The sequence below is a fragment of the Xenopus laevis genome, chromosome 7L (genome assembly GCF_017654675.1).
Source record: "Xenopus laevis strain J_2021 chromosome 7L, Xenopus_laevis_v10.1, whole genome shotgun sequence".
Taxonomy (NCBI): Eukaryota; Metazoa; Chordata; class Amphibia; order Anura; family Pipidae; genus Xenopus; species Xenopus laevis.
Window position 1 is genome coordinate 126,335,418 of NC_054383.1, and position 21,536 is coordinate 126,356,953.

At 40.9% G+C, this 21,536-nt stretch overlaps 1 protein-coding gene across 3 annotated transcripts; it reads left to right on the forward strand.

Annotated features, from left to right (window-relative positions):
* Nucleotides 1-2,064: 2,064 nt before the first annotated feature.
* Nucleotides 2,065-14,079, forward strand: LOC121395702. 3 transcript variants are annotated; one of them, XM_041569984.1, is made up of 6 exons: nucleotides 2,065-2,344; nucleotides 7,002-7,064; nucleotides 8,834-9,106; nucleotides 9,821-9,950; nucleotides 10,026-10,055; nucleotides 13,658-14,079. In XM_041569984.1, the coding sequence occupies exons 2-6, from the start codon at nucleotides 7,022-7,024 to the stop codon at nucleotides 13,872-13,874; spliced, it is 693 nt and encodes a 230-aa protein (XP_041425918.1). In that variant the 5' UTR covers nucleotides 2,065-2,344; nucleotides 7,002-7,021; the 3' UTR covers nucleotides 13,875-14,079. The 3 variants fall into 3 exon arrangements, with proteins under 3 accessions (XP_041425918.1, XP_041425917.1, XP_041425916.1); XM_041569982.1 differs by lacking the exon at nucleotides 2,065-2,344 and adding an exon at nucleotides 6,179-6,350; XM_041569983.1 differs by lacking the exons at nucleotides 2,065-2,344; nucleotides 10,026-10,055 and adding an exon at nucleotides 6,178-6,350.
* Nucleotides 14,080-21,536: the final 7,457 nt, after the last annotated feature.

Below are 21,536 nucleotides of genomic sequence, written 5' to 3' on the forward strand. Positions count from 1 at the left end.
GCTGATGAATAAAAAGCTAAATAACTCAAAAAACACAAATAATAGAAAAATTAAAGCAAAATTGTCTCAATATACTAAAGTTAAGGCGAACAACCCCTTTAAAGTGATACTGACAGCTTATGGGTAATACCTTTTGGGTGATACTGCTCCTTTAACTTTTGAGTGTGATACAGCGAGTGATATTTGGGAACAATTTGAAATTTGTTTTAAATAAACGAAATTTGATGGATTTAATTGTAAAATTATTTTATTGGTCAGCTCTACAGTTTACAAATTCAAAAAACTGGTTGCTAGGGTCCAAATTTACATAGCAACCAGTAGCAATAACATGTTTCATCTTACCGAGATTTTGTATTTAAATGGGTCGGTAGACAAAAGAGCAAAAAAAAAGGACCGCAAACAGCTCACCGCTCTCCCCTCAGGCCAGGTGCTCGAAAAGCAGACGGCACTTCTGAAATTGGGGTTTATTGGAGTTCCTGCTGGAAAGACCCATTACATGCCAGCATAAAAGTACAGCAAAGTACCAACAATGTTGATTTTGAGTTTCCATGTTCCTTTATGGTCCATGCCACGCTGTGTGTTTACTGGCAAGAAGTTCTGTTCTGAGATCAAATGGTTAAAATAAAGATTACAATATTATTTCATTTTACTAAGCTTGAGTGAAGAATTTGAATGAAATTTTTTTTTCATGGGTACTTCAGCCATCGAATGGGTCAAATTCGAAGTAAAAATCGTTCGACTATTCGACCATTCGATAGTCAAAGTACTGTCTCTTTAAAAAATAATTTGACTTCATACTTCCCCACTTTAAACCTACCGAGATACAATGTTAGCCTATGGGGACCTTCCCCAGCTCTTTTCTAAGCTTTTTTTGATTTCGAATACAAATCCTTCGATCGATCGCTTAAAATCGTTCGATTCAGGGTCGGACTGGACATGGGGGGGCCCACCGGGTAACTATACTCCGACTGGTGTGTGCGCAAACGCCGGTGCGCATGCGCAAACACCGAAGCGCATGCGATACCGGCGCACGATTAATTTTTATTTGGGGGCCCAGACATCGGCGGAGGGGGGCCAGAAAATTGGGGGAGGGGGGCTGGGCCGGCGGGGGCCCATGAAGGCCGGGGCCCACCGGGTTTTTTCCCGGTTTCCCGCCGGCCCAGTCCGACACTGGTTCAATTCGAGCGATTTTATTGTTCGATCGAATGATTTTTATTTGATCGAAGCATTTGCGCTAAATCCTTCTAATTTGATATTCGAATTCGAAGGATTTTACTTTGAGGGTTTATTAACCCTCGAAATTCGACCCTTGATAAATCTGCCCCCACATGTCCTTTTAAAGAAGAACTAAAGCCAAACTAAAGAAGTAGGTAGAAATGTTTTACATGATGTTTTGTGCTTCTGTACCAGCCCCAGGAAACCCCAGCCCTTTAGCAGTAAAGATCTGTGTCTCCAAAGATGCCCCAGTAGCTCCCCATCTTCTTTTCTGCTGATTCACTGCACATGCTCTGTGCTGCTGTCACTTACTGAGCTTAGGGACCCACTCACAATATACAGTACACATAGAATAGAAATGTCACAAGATAAGGCTGATTAGTAATTAATACACATAATTACTACATGGCAGCACAGAAACCAGTGCAATTAGCATCAGAATTGAATAATCAGCAAACCTGTAGCATCAGCTTATATTACAGCCAGGGAAGCTCATTTTCTACTGGATAATTAGTGACGAGCCCTAAACTTAACTTCTCAACAGCCAATCAGAGCCCACTGAGCATGTGAGTGTCACAGACACTTTCCAAGATGGTGACCCCCTGTGACAAGTTTGAAGTCCTGGATCATTGCTGCTATTGACAAGCTGAAACTTTAGCCTCGTGCAATAAGTTCACTATATAAAATATGCCATTTTGAGCCACATTTATTTTTAGGGTTTAGTTCTCCTTTAACCCCCATGTGATGACTTCATGTGGCCTTATTTCATCACAGAGCCGTATCTGTAAGTATAACAGCATTGTTGTGACATAACTGAATTCTCGCTCCACCCTCAGAAAGAATAAAAGCCGTCCCCCCAGCTCCCACTCCCTGTCATTCTGCAGCAGGACTCTGAGCTGAACTCACTGCTCGTCGCTTGTGAACAAGGACCTGTACTTCATTCTTATCCACAGAGGGAGATTTATTAATAAGGGAATATAAAAGCTGATGTGGAATAAGGATTTAATGCTGTTTAGCTTATCCAGGATCAGGGGGTCAGTGCAATACATTTGGTGCTTAATGAGACAATAACTGCCCTTGTGAATTAAAGGAACGTGTCTCTATCACTGGCACAGCTCTACGCTCTAAGGTAAGAATGGATTTAAACATTGGTTTCATGTTAAAGGGAAAGTTCACCTAGTACTTAGTTGTGCCTGGTGGGTGCTAAGTGGCCAGAATGTCCAGTTTGTTTTAAATGTTTCAGTGATGAGCCAATCAGATTGCAACTTAACTGTGAACTGCCGCCATCATTTAATTGCTGTGTCTCAAGCTTACAGATAAGGTTGAGTTCATTTTACAGAGCTTCTCCCTTTGCCACAAATGCTCTGCAGGTATAGGACCTGTTATACCTGTTATGCTTGGGACCTCGGGTTTCCCTGGATCTTTCTGTAATTCGGATCTTTATACTTTATGGGGCAGATTTATCAAAGGTCAAGGTGAATTTTTGAATGAAAAAAAAAAATCGAATTTCGAGCTATTTTTTGTGTACAAATTAATGTCATGTACTGTATCTTTAAAAATTCAGCTTCGACCATTCACCATCTAAAACCTGCCGAATTGCTGTTTTAGCCTATGGGGGACCTCCTAGAACCTATTTGGAGGCAATTGGTGGACTTCGGAAAAAAACCAAAGTTTTTTGGGGGAAAACTTTGATTCGAATTCAGATGAATGAGCTATTCCTTTGATTCGTACGATTCGAATTCGGGCAAATACGGACCTATTCAATGGAAAATGGACTTATTTGATCAAGAAAAACTTCGACTTAATTTCGGTTGGTCTTTTTGAATTCGAAATTCAAAGTTTTTTTTCAATTCGAAATTCGACCCTTGATAAATATGCCCCTGATGTTTTCAGGACCTCCTGTTTTATCACATTTTCAAAGGTAGTGATAGCTGCATTATCCACTAGTGGGTTAAAGTTGCTGGGTTTTTTTTTAATTGCATGGGGTCTTTATGTTTACCAGTATCTAAGTCTGGGTGATCAATAAAATACTTTTTGAGTTTAATACTTCTGACAAATTTCAAAAATTCAATTTCCCAATCATATATGTTGTTCTCATAATAAGGTACATATCCCAGGCCCTTATTCAACAGGGAGACTTCCGTGTCAGTCAATGAGTGCGAGGAAATGTTAATACATAAGTCAGTTACCTCGGCTCGGAGTGCGTTCTCTGTGGATATCGTTCCCTTGGGATCTTTCAGGTTCTGAAAAACACCACATTACTCTACTGTGGGAATATTTAGCAAATGTCTTGAGATTATTATGTAGCAAGTACAGTTTATGATGAATACATGTCGAGTATCGTATGTCTAGTTTAGTAGGCTTATATAGAGCAGTACTATACTAACAACTTTTTCAAGACATTTTATATATTTATTGATGCTTTTTAGAAATACAATTACTTTTAAAAATATTTCAGGTACACGCTGGGACTTTATTGTGTGGATCAGAGTATAGGATCTTACAGTTAGGGCTCTTACTCATGAGCGTTTTTACCTGCGCTCCCCTGCGTTCCGTTTTTTGGCGTTCAGCCGCAGGGGAGCGCAGGAATAGACACATTTCATTATTTCAAATGGGGCTGTACTCACACAGGCGTGTGTAGGCGCCGAATGCAGGAAAAATGCAGCATGTTGCGTCTCAACCTGTGTTCGGCGCCTACATGCGCCTGTGTGAGTACAGCCCCATTTGAAATAATGAAATGCATCTATTCCTGCGCTCCCCTGCGGCTGAACGCCGAGAAACGGAACGCAGGGGAGCGCAGGTAAAAACGCTCATGAGTAAGAGCCCTAACAAAAGGACACTTGTAACAGTGCACTACCACTTTAAACACGGACCAATTGGTTTCTTAATTGCACTTTTTAACCTCTATGACGGGTGGGGGCGGAGTAACACACCCCTTGTGGTTATTTATTTGTCTTGTATTGCACTTGTATCTCACACTTGAAAAAGGGCCTGTGACGCCCAAAACATGTCGTGTGGATAGCAATAAATTGCACATTGCCAGTTATTCTGCATATTGTCCTTTTGTCCTCCGCTTTGAATTAATATATTTGTAGCCTTACAAAGCGTTTGTTTTTTTTTTTTGTTTTTTTTAGATGGGGTCAGTGACCCCTGTTTGAAAGCTGAAAAGAGTCAGAAGAAAGAGGCAAATATTTTGAAAACTATCAAAAATAATGAAGACCAATTGAAAAGTTGCTTAGAATGGGCCATTCTATAACATACTAAAAGTTAACTTAAAGATGAACCACCCCTTTAACAGTTTCAAGAATCAAGAAAACTTTATTGGCAATACAGCCATATAGTATATACTTGTTACTGCGTATTGACCTTCTGTCTCACCTGGGCCCCGCCCACAGGTGCAAGATATAAAAATATAATTAAAAAGATCTCAATAAACAGAGTGCTTGGCAATAATTAATTTCTAAGTTTTGCCATGAATATATGACCTCTATCTACTACTGTGAATTTTTTTTATTTTCAGGGAACTAAAAAAATCTATTTCCCATAATAAATCTTTTATCTCAAAGTAACATTCATATTTGTCCCACTCTCTTGCTTCCCCTGTAGTCTGTCACCCAATATGTATCCAAGTGACTTGTCCATGTTGGGTTAACGATCATTTTCCAATAATGAACTATAAAAACTCCAACGTGACCTGTGCATATTGTGGTAATAATTATTTATCCCAATTTTATCCAAACGATGCGCACATTCATACCAATATTTATATTCTCACGATATCTTTTGCCCATACTAAGGGGCACATTTACTAAGCTCGAGTGAAGGAATCAAAGTAAAAAAAACGTCCAATTTCGAAGGTTTTTTTTTGGGTACTTCGACCATCGAATTGACTTCGACCATCGAATTGGCTACTTTGACCTTCGACTACGACTCGAACGATTCGAACTAAAAATCGTTTGACTATTCAACCATTCCATAGTCGAAGTACTGTCTCTTTAAAAAAAACTTCGACTAGATATTTCGCCACTTTAAACCTATCGAGCTTCAATGTTAGCCTATGGGGACCATCCCCATAAGTCCCTAGACCATCCCTAACAGTTAGAATTATTTGTATAATGTAAATGATCAGCTCACTATTCCTTCTGCAAGATCTCCCCTATCTCCCCTGCAGTTCTAGCTGAGGCAGCCATCTTGGATTTCACTGGCTCCTCCTACCTATATCTTCCCAGCCAACTGTAGCTCTGAAATCTCGCACATGCTCAGTTGAAATTCCTTGTTGCTTATCAACCCTTCTAAGCTATTTTCAAATCAGCCAAACCTGTGTGTTAGCTGCTGTTCAGTAGTGCTGCCCCCTGCTGGAAGTTACTGTGTGCCCTTCATTTGCATAATAACATCACCAGCAGGGGACAAGATAGGGAAATCTCCTGATACTTCTAGTGGAGGAGTTTACTAAAACAAGGCATTCTGGGTAGAATACTCAAAGCAGTGTTACAATCTGAGCATGCTCCTGAAATTTGCATATTAGAGTCACAGCCTCCCTCAGTGAAAGAACCCATTTTACAAAGTAAGGGATTTTTTTAAAACCTGCAGTTTTTTCAGAAAACTAAATATGTAGTTTGTTTAAACGTGTTTAGTTTGTACTGGTCAGATTGTTAATATGTGTTTGATTTTGGCTGTGATAGGTGCCCTTTAACTTCTGGAAGAAATATAAGCATTGGTTTGCTTTTTTGTACAGGTATGGGACCTGTTATCCAGAATGCTCGGGACCTGGGGTTTTCCCGAATAAATCTACTAGAAAATCATATAAACATTAAATAAACCCAATAGGCTGGTTTTGCCTCCAATAAGGATTAATTATGTCTTAGTTGGGATCAAGTACAAGCGACTGTTTTATATCTACACAGAAAAAGGAAATCTGTTTTAAAAATGTGGATTATTTGAATAAAATGGAGTCTATGGGCGTTGGCCTTTCTGTAATTCAGAGCTTTCTGGATAATAGGTTTCCAGATAACGGATCCCATAGCTGTAATAGAGGCAATATTCAAGTTCCATGAAAGATCATCTGACAAATTCACCCCTAAGAACTTCCCATTTCCCACTATATGGACAGTCGTACCTTCGATGCATAATGAGGGGTGAGCTCTGGTTTTCTTTCTAAAATCAATTGCCATCTCTTTGGTTTTTTCCAACATTTAAAATGAAGTTGTTATTGTGACATCACTCCCCCAATAGCTCAACCTCATGCTCTATATTAAAAATTCAAAAAGAATTGTTGTTACTAATAAAATCCAAACCACCCCCTGGCCCCCCCAGCAACAAAGTACCCTCCACCCCCCCCCCCATTCCCCAAGGTCCAAATTCCCCTAGCAACCAAGCATTAATGTGAATAAGAGACTGGAATATGAATAGGATGAGTAATAAAAAGTAGCAATAACAATATATTTGTAGCCTTAATTTCAGAAACCTGGTTGCTAAGGTCCAAATTACCCTAGCAACCATGCACTGATTTGAATAAGAGACTGGAATATGAATAGGAGAGGCCTGAATAGAAAGATGAGCAATAAAAAGAAGCCATAACAATATATGTGTAGCCGTACAGAGCATTTGTTTTTTAGATGGGGTCAGCGACCCTCTATAAGAAAGCTGGAAAGAGTCAGAGGAAGAAGGCAAATAATTAAAAATCTATAACAAATAAATAATGAAGACCAATTGAAAAGTTGCTTAGAACTGGCCATTCTATAAGATACTAAACATTAACGTGAACCGCCCCTTTGTTCTTGCCGCAGGTCCAAGTATAAAGCTTCAGATGTCATTGTCAATTGTGACTCTTCTGGTCAGCGCAGCATTGTGTAAGTATAACGTTTCCCTAAAACTGGGGGTACAGTGAGTGTTCAAGGTAAGAAAACAACTGCTTGGCACGCACTCCACAGGACTCCAGGTAGCGGTAAAAACTTTTTACTTTATTGCACAAACATATATTATCCTAACGCGTTTCGTGTGTTACCACACGTAATCATAGGCAACAGCGGTGAGCGCATTTGTAATGAATGATACAACATACCGCTATGTAGAAAGGGTTTCCAATTCGTGATATCAAAGTGTGGCGGGTGGTTTGAGCGCTTCTGCCTTCCTTCTCTAAAAGGTACAGTGAGTGTTGCCTTATTTCATCTCTAGAGAAGGAGAGAGGTCTCTGTACAACACGCCTGTTGCTGAACTGTAACAATAACGTGTTTCTATACCTGCTACCACTATATACTGTATACACCAATGTAGGCGCTGCATATATCCCTAGCATAGCGGGCGATGGTGCTGAAGAATGATTAACTGTCTTTGTAAGTAACTGAACGCTCACTTGTTAAACGTTTTTCCTGCTTTAGGAAGCCACACACACCGCACACCCCATGTAAAATTTAAACCACAAATGCACACAATTAGCGACCGCGTACATACGCTCTCTGTGCGTGACATTGATACATGACGTTTCCTGGATTGGCAGAAGTTCAAGCTGGGTCGCACTCGTATCCATCCTGGGGGCCGCAGGTTGGACACCCCTTCTCTAAAGTCTCATCTGAGTGGTCAGATACAGTGAGGCTCATCAGAAAGACCAGCTATTGCCCTAATGATGATGCTAGTGGGTAGTGATGGGTAAATGTCTCCTGTTTCGCTTCTCCAAAAAATTTGCGAAATTTGCGAAACAGCAAAAGATTTGCGAAAAATTTGTGAAACTCGAAAAATTGACGTCCACGTTGATTTTGGACGCGCGTCCGAAAAGTCGCTTGCATCAGTTTTCCACTGCACATTCGACATCTCAGACCTGCCGAGGTTGTATATAAGTCAATGGGAGGGGTCCCTATCCTATTTGGAGATTTCTGCGGTCTGCGCTGGAATTAGCCAGAAAATCCGACTATTTTGGACTTTTTGGATAAAAATCTGAAAAATGCACGCTTTTCGGGAAAAAGCCAGAGAAATTTGTACGATTAGGGAAAAAAACGATTATTGAGTTTGTCCCTGATCGGATTATCCCATCTTTTTTAATAATAAATTAGGTCATATTGTGACTGATTTTGATAAATAACCCCTCTTGCATTCAGGGCAGGTCAATCTAACCACACAGGCCCATTAGGGAGAATCTTGCTGAATTGTTTTTGAATTGAAACATCTCATACAATAAATCATGAAACTGTGTTCCATGTTTGGCTCATAGACTGGGTTCCATCTTTACTAGGGAAGGACAATTGTCAGCCATTGGTGGAATACTAGTAAAAATAATATGCTATTCTATTCTAGTCATAACAGATGCCCTGATTTATTATTCACTCCTGATTTCTGCCTTTGACCTCCCAGCAAATGAACTGCCGGAAAATGAAAAGTAATGGGGCAAAATATCGTGGAACAGAGAAACCACATCAGGTCAGTTCTAGTCACACACATCAGATATTGGTCAATTTGACTTGGTGCACACGTGTACATGTCCCAAATAGTTTACATTTATAGCCACATTAATAATTTTATAGAGTGGACTGACACTGAGATAGTTGTTATTGAAAAATGCCTATAACGATTTCAAAAATATCCCAACTCTGGACTCATTTTCTAAATTTTCCTCTGCCTCCTCCAGCCTTTGCCAACAGCTGCCGGCAGTACCGATTCTCTACCAATGGGGAACACCTGTTGAACCAACATCTCTCCATCAAAATAGGGACCACAACAGAATACTGCCATTTCCAGATGAAGTTCCCTCAACATAAAGAAACTTGCACTAATTCCTCCCACGTGACTCTGATCAACGACACTTCTTTGCTCCTGGAAACAACGGACGTGGAATATAAGACTTTTTATCTGGAATACAGAGCTGGGAAGGTGGGGAAGTCGGTGGAGGCCATATTTGCAGGTAAGTGAAGCCATAACCAAGAAAGGCCTAAAACAATACCTATAATAACTAGACATTAAACCACAACAACCAATTGGTGATTAGGTTTATTCATCCAAATACAAGTACAGCAATGAACAGAGGGTGACATTTTGGTTTGGGAAGGCAATATTTGGTCGCATGGGTACCAGCTGTGAACTAGATACAACCTTGCCCCTGGCTTTTCAAGTCTACTGAGGTCCAAAGTGACTCAAAATAGGTAAAGGGATAAAACAGATCGGGGGCGCAGGGATTGTGGGATCATTTTGTCCAGTGTAAAATAGCAATAAGAAAAACCTTGAAGAGAAGGTAAGTCTTCCAGAATGAGAGAGAACAGATGTGGACAATACATAGGGGCTGTGTTCACTCAGGCCCAGAAGGTCAATAGAGGTGTTGGAATAAGTTCTCTGTACAAGTGGTAGGAGCCAGGAAGCGATGCAGCTGAGAGAGTTGAGGAGTAGAAAAAGAAAAGCCAGTGAAATACTTTTCTTTATTTGGATGAATTTGTCCTGGAGCTTTATCAAAGAACATGTTTATTGTAAATTAAGCCAGTCAGTGGTTGCCTGAAAAGTGCCTTGTTTTAGTGGACACCCCTTCACTTCTGTAATCTGAATCGATTCCCAATTCCCAACAACCCAAAGAAAAAATGAATCAATTCAGTAGACTATAACTTTTTTTTTTGTTTTTCAATTTCAGGTTTTTGCCAAAATAAATCTGAGAATCCCATCCCAACCACTTCCAATTACAGTTCCATGTGGCTGGTGATAGGAGCGATTGTTCTCATCTCAATAGTTATTTTCATAGTCACGTACATAATCTATAGAAGGTAAGTTCAGCTCATTCTGCTGACTAGGAGAGACCTGCTTAGATCTGAGATTTATGGGTATATTCTGTTTTGTAGGTGGAAAGCTCCACAGTTCATCTGTCTACAGTGAGTATTGAATATCTGGATAATAATTCCTCACTGAAGGAACTGATTTAGAAGGAAAACAGTTCTGTACACAGATATTTTGAAATGACCGTGAAAGGGATCTGACTTGTGTCAGTACATTCAGAATTATAGAGAGGAGAAATAGATTTCCCTTCTTAGTCACCTAAACAAAAAGGACAAAGGATGAGTCCAAAATGACCCAAATTTTTCTAAAATTACTTATTACAAATCAGAGGGTGATAATTACCCCCTCCTAATTGTCACGGCCGGCACCCAATACCAGAACAAGTGCCAAGTACCCTGGTCTCGGCTTCACCAGTAGTGTGACCACCTTTGGGCTTCGGGAGGAGCCCTCAGCTTAATTGGGTGCCACCTGGACTTAACGAGGGGTACAAGGCGAGGTGTTCTGGCTGGCAAAGGGGCACGACCAGATAGCAAGAGTCTTTGGGCAGAAGGTCAAGGACAAGGCGTCTGGTGGAAACGGAACAGACCGGATCAGGACAGGCAGATAATTGTCAGGCAGGTCAAGGGGTCAAAACCAGGTAATCAGACAGACTGGATCAGGCAGAAGGAGTAGTCGTTAGGCAGGCAAAGGGTCAAAACCGGGTAATCAGACAAACAGGATCAGGCAGGCTCGGTAGTCAATAAACAGGCAGGATCAGGATACAGAGGTCAGAATAGTCAGGAACAGGCTGGGTCAAACATGGGAAGAACAGTCAGGATAGCAAATTCAGGAACAGGTAGCACGGGGCTCAGGAAACCACAGGATATGATCCTATAACGGCACTGGCTACAGGTCTGAATGGGCCTTAAATAGGGTCCCAATTCGCGCCAAAACGTGTGCAAATTCGTGCCATTGCGCGCTGGTGCAATCACGCCAGCGTGCCTGCGCCTTTAAGAGACGCGCAGGCGCACCATGCGCGCCCTAGGAATCCAAGATGGCGCCGGCAAGGGGAGGACAGGAGCGGCGCAGCGGGCGTCCACACCAAGGACACGGCATGGACCCCGCTGCCCACTAGACCACCAGGGTAGGTTTCTTACACTAATATTCATGTATTGTGTTAAACACTTAAACCAATTTGCTCCTTTAGCGTTCCTTACTAATAGTTATATACAAATATAAAGCCCCAGTGTATTTAATAAATTAAATTGGTTGGTTAACCTCTGTTAAGGCTTAAATTAATTAATTAATTAAAGATACCAAAAATGAATAAAGTGACTCTGTGCTGAATTAGTGCCTAGCTCATAAACAGATTTAGAAATAATTATATATAATTCATTAAGAATTCATTGCCAGTGCTTAATGCCGTTTAGAAATAAGTAAAGTAGTTGAATAGTTAAAAAATTAATTAATAGAGTGCTAAAGTGCCAAAAGTTGGATTATCAAATTCATCCAATTAAAAAATAGTCCAAATGCTCTGATTTCATGAGAGAAGTAAGAACAGGAAAGTTAGGCAGGTGGAGAAGTCCCGTGTAATCGAACTTGTCTTTGGCTAACTACGGGACCCCACAAAGTGGGAGAAGTCAGTGCTTCTGGGACTATGGTCTCAAAATGATTTTGTCTAACTTGTATTAAGAGCTAACTTCCTATAAAACCACAAATCCCAGAGCACTTATAGCGAAAACAGATTGGAAGAATAAAGATGAAGTCTCTTGAGCCAGAGCACCAAAGGAGCACCAATTTTGCTTTCCAGAAAAATGATTTAAAAAAACCCCTAAGGTATTGGCTAAAAATGGTATAAACCGTTTATATAAAAAGTAGAAGCCGACGCGCATTTCGTCAATAGCTTTTTCATGGGCAATGTGCGCTATCATGGACGCCAAATATTTATAATCTTTGTAGAGTGCGTCCGTGTCATTGCGCAATCTTACGCCTGCGTAATAACGTCGTTGAGCTAAATTCAACTCTCGTCCATTTTGCTCTCAAATCTCGTGAGAAGTGCGGACTTAGATTCTAACTCTCCTCTATATATTTGTTATACTCATTCTGAAGGGAATTTCACTTTTTTTTCGCACATTATTTATTATAACAATTAGAACAGTTCTGGTGGTTCTTTATAAGATTTAAAAACACACCGTGATAAAAATCTAACCTTTATTTAATTATTTTAGAATTTAAAAGGGCAGTAGGGTCATATTGTTACTAAATTATAAATAATTATATCATAAAAATTAATTTTCTCAATTATACTATGAAATAGGTTTTTTTAATCTAATACATACATTCCATTACAGTTTTCAATTGATTGGGAGTTCATACCTGTGGTATCTTATACGTAGTGATGGGCGAATTTATTTGCCAGGCGTGAATTTGCGGTGAATTCCCGCGATTCGCCGCCGCCAAATAAATTCGTGAAACCACCGCGAAAATTAAACGGCGTAAACAAAACGAGTCACAAATTTTTCGGGGTTTCACGAACGCCCCAAATTCGCCCATCACTAGTCAATCGGTATTTAGATTTACTATTTGCTAAACCATTATAAATCTTTTGCATTTGGGTTTCGTAGGTGGATGTCCCAATATATGAAATATTTATAAAATGCTATTATTCTGATATATGAATTGTTTAAATGAGTGCTGTAAAAAAGGTTGTTTTCATTAATACCGTTTGGAGATACGGTATTCATTTTGAATATCCAATAACTTTCTCTTTTTAATAGGGTTTGTTCCAAATTTCCTTTTCTGATTCCCAAATTCATTTTTTCCAGTGCCCATACTTTAACTTTAGACGGATCTATTGAATGGAATTTTTTGTAATGTTGTTAGGGATGCACAGAATTCACTATTTTGGATTCGGCCGAACCCCTGAAACCTTCGTCAAGGATTCGGCCGAATACCGGACCGCATCCGAATCTTAATTTGCATATGCAAATAAGGGGTAGGAAGGGGAAAACTTTTTTTAGTCACGCGATTTCCCTCTCTGCCCCTAATTTGCATATGCAAATTAGGATTCGGATTGGCCGGACAGAAGGATTCGCCCGAATCCGAATCCTGCTGCAAAAACGCTGAATCCTAGCCGAATCCGGAACCGAATCCTGGATTCAGCGCATCCCTTAATGTTGTGCTACTGTGGATGCTTTCAGTTTTCCTTTACTTGGTTCCCCCTTCTCTTCTGTGCAATCTGCATGGGATGAGCTTCTGAAGTCAGAAGATCTTTTTCCAATTAGGTCACCCTATACTAAGCACAATTTAGCAGGCTAGACTCCCTATGATTCCGTCTAGCCTTTCTAGAGAGCTACCATAGAAAAAACAGCCTTCTTAGGTTGCTCAATGTCTGTATAGGGAGATAGAGTCCTATCCGACCCTCCCTGAAAGGTGTTAACTTTTTACAACCTGCCAAAAACTGGAAGTGACATTGGGAGTCTTTTTGCTTAAAACCCCAACCGATTTGAGAATATTCTGTGCGTACCCTTGGATGCATGATCCGATGCAGGAGTCTGCAGGGAGATACCATGAATCTATCCAAGCATAGTTAGTCCCCTGTTTTAAGGAAAACAGGGATTTATAATGACCGTTTAAGAAATAGACTAGTGGAAGTGATCTGCTGTATGTCTACTGTTTTCTCATTTCTCTTTCCATTTCTTTATGTGAAATGCTCAAGGCATCAGTCAAATATGAATGCCGAAAACAAGGGCATGGAAACTGGACCTGATGAACTTAATGAGGCGCTGATCTCTGCAGAGGGCAACTCCCAACACGGCAAGCATAAAAACACAGAAGAGGAACTAGAACCCCTGAGGGACAAAATGGAGACAACGTGTGAGACAGAATTCTTGTTCTTGACCACAAGAGAAGATCCATATGTTCTGGAACAGTGACCTGGAACTCTCACCTTGTCTGGCAAATGAGTGTATGGCACATGTATTATATCCTAAACTGATGTCAGTGCCAGCCAATGACTTTGCCTTTTCTTCTCTTTAAAGGAGAAGGAAAGGTATGGAGGCATTTTATTGCCCATCGATTAGCTGCAATAGTGCAAGCTAGAATGCTTGAAACTCTATGTTTGTTTAGAATAGGAGCTGCAGTATTAACATGGTGTGACGTCACTTCCTGCCTGAGTCTCTCCCTGCTCTGGGCTCAGATTACAGTAGAGAAGGGAGGGGTGGGGGGAGAGGAGCAAACTGAGCATGCTCTTGCCCAGGGCAATGAGGTTTAAGCTGAAGGCAGGAAGTCTGATACAGAAGCCCATGTGTACACAATAGAAGGAAAGAAATGCAGTGTTTCTTTTGACAGGGGACTCAGAGCAACATTACTTTGGGGGTTTACTGGTATATTTAGATGGACCTTTCTGATAAAGCTTACTTAGTTTTAACCTTTCCTTCTCCTTTAAAACCCTCCTGAATGATGCACTTTCATGTATTTGTGTCAAAAAAAAATCCAGCTCCCGCATCACAATTCTCATAATGTGCCTTGAATTCAGGAAGGGTAGCACTGATTAACGTGATCTGGACTGAGGCTTCATGAATTATTTCTGGACACTCGAGTCAAGGGTATAAATGACTGTCTGCTGAAATAATGATCTCCTCATGACATGCTTATCGTCCTTCGCAGTGTTAAAGGGATATTTTACTCTATACATGAGGTTTACAATTATTTTCTCATAGCTATTTATAACCCAACTTTAGTTACCAAATGCTCCTCACGGTTTATTCCAGGCAGATCACCAGTTACATTGCTGACATGGATGAGCCTTCAACTTATGAAGAAGATAGTGGTGCAAAAATGTGATCTTGGGTTCTGAAAACATGATCAGAATGTAAAATAACTATTTATTGCACATGCAAATTCAAATTCAGATACCACCATAGAGCCAGAACCTGGAACAAAGAACACAATTTAGCTCTTGGGTTCTAGTACTCACATTCCAGTTTCTGCAATGACCTACATGAAGGCCCTTTTTCCATCAGTCTAGGTACTTAGGTCACTAATGTGGTGGAATTGCCCACCTGGAGTAATAAGCTCATATTTCTTAATGGAACTGCAGGATGCTCGCTGTTTTGTACTTGTGGAGCACTTGAACGTAGGATCCAACTTCTTGCTAGACTTTATTCACAGGGCCCCTTGCTCAAAGTGGGACTTAACTTAATTCCATCATTATTGCTCCGCAGAGAAACACCATCCAGGTGGAGTAATAAGCTCATATTTCTTAATGGAACTGCAGGATGCTCGCGGTTTTGTACTTGTGGAGCACTTGAAAGCAGGATCCAACTTCTCTCTTGCTAGACTTTATTCACAGGGCCCCTTGCTTAATTCCATCATTATTGCTCCGCGGAGAAACACCATCCAGATGGTTAACTTCGATCCTTCAGTTTGCCTAACTACAGTGCATTGGAAATCGGTTTTTCTCTGCTCAAGACTCCAATTCCCACACTGCTTTGCACATCTCTGTAATTGTTCTTCCTCTGAGGTTTGTCAATTACAAACCAAGCAGAGAATTGTTGGAATTGAAGTCCTGACCGTAGGAGAGCTGAGTAACACTACAATGTTGCAGTGGCAAGAGTCGTTACAGTAGGATAGGAAAGGAATTAATGGGGCAGATAGACAATACATTTAATAGTAATTATATTTATAAACAACTTCACAATCCGCAGACATTATTAATGTGTATGCAATAAATACATTATACAAAAAACTATTTTAAGGGTCTCATATACATCATTCTATATGAAGGATCACATTACTAATGAGTCCTGATAAAGAATGAATCTACTAATCCTTTATTGTAGCTCTCCTTATGTTTCTCTAGCTCATAATCTTCAGTCTCTTTCCTTACTCCTTGGTTATATACCACTGTAATAATCATTAAAGGTTAATTGTAGAGTTGCAATATAGAGATGTATCATTATTATGATGGGCAAGATGCCCTTTACAGGGGAGCTATGACAAAAAAATGGACATTTTATATGAGCTTTCTTGCAGAAATAATCTTTCTAAATGTCATGTACTGTTTCTGAAATAATAAATGTAATCATCAATATCCCCCTCTCAGGACTATGTCTCTCTTAATTGTGTCTTTATGCAGCAGTTGCAGAGCCAGAACTAGGGGTAAGCAGAAGAGGCTTGTCCCTAAGGCACAAAGGTAAGGTGGCGTCAAGCACATACCTCATCTCCCTGGTTGCCCCAATTGTCTAGTCCACCAGAAGAAGATTAACACTCATACTGTGTGTCACTACCTTGTGGATGTGGTTGGGCAGCATGCCGCCCCCTTAAATCCTGCACCAAGGCCCGGGCCTTGGTGGCCTTTCCACAAATCCGGGCCTGATTATGGCATCCTGCAGGGGCAGTGGGTTGATGAGACAGAATTGCCTTTGGACTGCCATTGAGTTGGCCTGGCTCTGAGGAGCTGGAGTTAGATTTTGATTGACAGTTAGGTATAATAAATCTTTTGGAAGCGGGACTACCTTGGCCAGGAAGATTACAGTATTAGAGCTCACTTTTTCAAAATAACATCAATAAAAATTCTGTCTCTCCACATGTAGGATTTGAGTCAGAGTTGGTTATCTTGAAAATGATCTCTAATACATCTTCTAGGTAAAGAGAGTCCCAACCCCAAAAGATATATTAGACTGTCAATCCAAGTCTGACTTCAACTCCTCAGGTCAAAAGAAAAAAGGCAAATAACTATAAAACTATAAAAAAACAAATAATGAAGACCAATTGACAAGTTGCTTGGAATTGGCCATTCTATAACATACTAAAAGTTACCGTAAAGGTGAACAACCCCTTTAACTTCCATAAAACAAATGACATTGAAATAGATACAGTAGATTTAAAAAATGTATCAGTACTCTAGCACGTGATACAACACTAAGGGGGTTATTTACTGAACTCCGAATGCAAAAATCACGAAAAATGTGTGATTTTTTTATATAAAATCAGACTTTTAAAAAATCACGAATTTTTTGGAATTTATTAAACCCCGAGGATGGAAAAGTCATAAATCAGAAAATCCGGCATCTCAGACCTGTCGAGGTGCATATAAGTCAATGGAAGAAGTCCCAATGAGTTTTTTTCAGAAAATATTGATATAAATGCGGACTTTGATCAAAAAAACCCTACGGGTAAGGTCACACTGGGTGTTTTGGGGAGATTTAGTCGCCTGGTGACTAATCGCCTCGTCTTTGCGGCGACCAATCTCCCCAAATGCCTTCACTCACTCATTTTAGCCAGGGCAGAGTGAGGGAAGGCATTTGGGGAGATTAGTCGCCGCAAAGACGAGGCGATTAGTCGCCAGGCGACCAAATCTCCCCAAAACGCCCAGTGTGACTTTACCCTAAGGGGGTTATTTATCAAAAGGTCAAGTGTTAGAGTTTTTTTTATCGTGAATAAACTCAAATGACCTCGGAACTAGAATGGTATCTTATTTTAGATAAAACTCAAATGGCAAAAATCTGATTCTGCGAGTTCGAGTCCCGCAACCTGAAAACTCTAATTGACCAGGAAAAAAACTGAATCGAGTTCTCAATTCAGGTTTTCAGCCAAAAATGTCAAAAACATTTATGAAGGCTATTAACGTATATATTCGAGTATAAGCCAAGTTTTTCAGCATCCAAAATGTGCTGAAAAAGTCTACCTAGGCTTATACTCGGGTCAGCGGGCAGTAGCTGAGATTGCAGTCACTTTTAATCATTCCTATACCAACAGTTCACTTGGGGAGAGACTGCAATATCCCACAGTGCCCTCTGTTGGTTATATGAAAGAATAACAGTGACTGCAATATCACACAGCACCCTCTGTTGGTTATATGAAAGAATAAAAGTGATTGCAATATCACACAGCACCCTCTGTTGGTTATATGAAAGAATAACAGTGATTGCAATATCACACAGGGCCCTCTGTTGGTTATATGAAAGAATAACAGTGACTACAATATCACACAGCGCCCTCTGTTGGTTATATGAAGGATTAAAAGTGATGGCAATATCACACAGCACCCTCTGTTGGTTATATGAAGGATTAACAGTGATTGCAATATCACACAGCACCCTCTGCACATGGTAGTGGGACAGTGGGACAATGCACACAGTAATCCGTTTGGCAATTCTCTGTCACCATCAACTTTGCAAAGAAGTCCGGTTGATCGCTGGGGGGGTCGCTTTGGCGGAATGTACGCTGCTGGGAGACAGGACTGTAGTTATGTCTAGGCTTATACTAGAGTCAATAAGTTTTCCCAGTTTTCGTAGGGAAAATTAGGTACCTCGGCTTATACTCGGGTCGGCTTATACTCGAGTATATACGGTAACATCTTGAAATGGTTCAAGGGACCTCTGCCATTGACTTCTACAGAACCTCAACAGGTTTTAGGTGGAGTTTGAAGTATAATAAAAAAAAAAAAAAAAAGAAAATTAACCCGAAAATGTGAGTTTTGACCCAAACCCGTGAATATTCAAATTTTCCTGGAAATAACAAATCAAACCTTAATAAATCTGCCCCTTGATATAGAGTGTTTACTGACAATCTTAAATCCATACCCGAGTATGAAACCTTTCACCAAAATACACAGTAGATAACAGATAAGTACTACTATAGTTTATATAAACAAGCTGCTGTGTAGCCATGGGGGCAGCCATTCAAGCACAGGATACACAGTAGATAACAGATAGGTACCATACCTCCCAACATTTTGGAAATCAAAAGAGGGACAACATTTTTTTGACCACGCCCATTTTTGTGGCCACACCCCCGAATGACCATGTTCATTTTACAAATTGTAAATAAGCCGTATCACTTTAAATGGGCAGGGAGAGCTGTATTGCAGTCCCTACTAAGAGGGATGTAGAAGTCTGGTCTGGTAGTGCAACTGGCTTCCCTCCACAGGTTATTGAACTACAACTCCCAGCACCAACACCCAGAGAGCTACAGCCTTAGCTCAGGGCTAGTGGGGAGAGAAGAGGGGAAAGAATCTGTGCCTGGAACTTTATGTCAGGGTAGACCAATGGTAAAATAGAGTGAGTTTATTGCCTCGGCACTGTGTGAATAGAGTGGGGATAAGGGGCATGAGCGTGGGCACAGCTGGCATCACACACACACACAACAGCAAATGTACCAATCACTCACACACAGTAACTCTCACACACACAGAAACTCTCACACACACACACAGTAACACAGACAGACACACACAGTAATACACACACACAGTAACACAGACACACAGCAACACACACACACAGTAACACAGACAGACACACACAGTAATACACACACACAGTAACACAGACAGACACACACAGTAATACACACACACAGTAACACAGACACACAGCAACACACACACACAGTAACACAGACAGACACACACAGTAATACACACACACAGTAACACAGACACACACAGTAACACAGACACACAGCAACACACACACATTTGCTATGTATATTATAGCTGATAAACAGACACACACAAACTGTATGATAAGAGGACCAGGCTGACAGCTGTCACTCCAACTGGTTCTGTCACATGACCTCACTAAGGTGCTTAACAGCCCTGGTAAATTTCCGTCAAATGCTTCTATAAAATCACTTTCTGAGCAGCAACAGTCCGTTTCCACAACAGACGCAGGCCACACAGTCTCTTCTGCGTTCGTGTTGCCCTTTTTTTTTTTTTATACGAGACATGATGACGGCTTGCGCATAATCTTGCCCTTACGTGGGCGGTTCTTTCAAGCCGCACAGTATTATGCGCCTGCGCAATTACCGCTTGGTCCGGCTACTAACTTCCTGGTTCGGTATCTTCTGTTTGTCTGAAATGACAGAAGGCTCTGCGGAGCCCTGCCCCGGGCCTCGCGCCGTCGGTTACTTATTTCGCTACCAAACGTGTTTCCAGGAAGAACTCGGGCTGCTCCGGAGCCATCCGTGCCATCGCTGCCTCCCTCCCCTCTGCCGCCGGCAGGATGCGGGACATTGAGTCCACTATCCGGGACAGACAGCCAAAAACGGGACTGTCCCGCGGAAAAGGGACGGTTGGGGGTATGGATTCCCCTGTTTTAAAGAACCCACTCTTGTGGTATATATGTGTATTTTTATAAGTGTAACAAACAAGGGAAAGTTGTGCTCACCACTAATTTTTAAAACCATTAGGCGGGGGTGCAATGAGGCTGTGACCACAAAATACATATAGACAAATACAAGAGTCCTCTGCACTCAACCCATTATCAATATATTTAAGACAGCGAAATTTTGCGCATACTGCTACTAAAAAATGCCTTACCCTTTAAACAAAACAGGGATTGTTTGTCCATATATTGCAATATATTTCAGCTGGCCAACACTTATATTTTTATAAGTGCACATGTGTGAGCGAGGGTGACACCACCTTGCAGCAAGTTCTATGTAAATGAAAGCAGGGGAGGCAGACTGTAGCGGAATCTCTGATATCAGTCCTTCCGGGTAATGCTCACAAAACCACAAGCAGAATGAATGGAAAGGAAACTGTAAGTGATCTCTACAGGCAAGGCCCATGAAGTGGAAGCTAAAGCACTCACAAACCAACAGCCTGGCACGTTAAGCAGAAAAATATAGGCCGATGATTTCCCAGATGCAGTTAGCTTCTATGAATTACACCACAAAGTCTTGCAGCGCCCCCAATCCCTGTCTCTTATGTGTGGGGAGAGACCAGGAAGTACCCAAACTCAAAACCCGGAAGTAGCAAGATGCCGCTGCCCGTGCCGGATCCAACAACAAGAACAGCCGGCACGGGTCCGCGGGTCATCTTTGCTATTATCCGGGAGAGAGCGGGACAGAGGAAACTGTGACTGTCCCGCATTATGTGGGACAGTTGGGAGGTATGTAATTACTACTATAGTTTATATAAACAAGCTGCTGTGTAGCCATGGGGGCAGCCATTCAAGCACAGGATACACAGTAGATAACAGATAAGTACTACTATAGTTTATATAAACAAGCTGCTGTGTAGCCATGGGGGCAGACATTCAAGCACAGGATACACAGTAGATAACAGATAAGTACTACTATAGTTTATATAAACAAGCTGCTGTGTAGCCATGGGGGCAGCCATTCTACATATGGCTACACAGCCATGCTCCCATGGCTACACAGCAGCTTTTTTATATAAACTATAGTAGTACTTATCTGTTATCTACTGTGTATCCTGTGCTTGAATGGCTGCCCCCATGGCCACACAGCAGCTTGTTTATATAAACTATAGTAGTACTTATCTGTTATCTACTGTGTACTCGCAATGATAATATAGTTTTCATGTGTGGTAGGTATTTATTTATTCTGCATACGGTACTATATATACTGAGGTGTATAACTATGAATACAGTCCGTGTGCTCTAGGCTTAAGCTTTACTTAATCAAATGTAGAGTGGTATCACATAGCTTTAATGGAACATAATGGAGTGTTTAATACACATGATAAAGCAGATCATACATAGTATATATGAACCGGTATGGCCAGGGCTAAAGTTGGCCATACATAGGGAGATCCACTCGTTTTGTGATGTCTCCAAACGAGT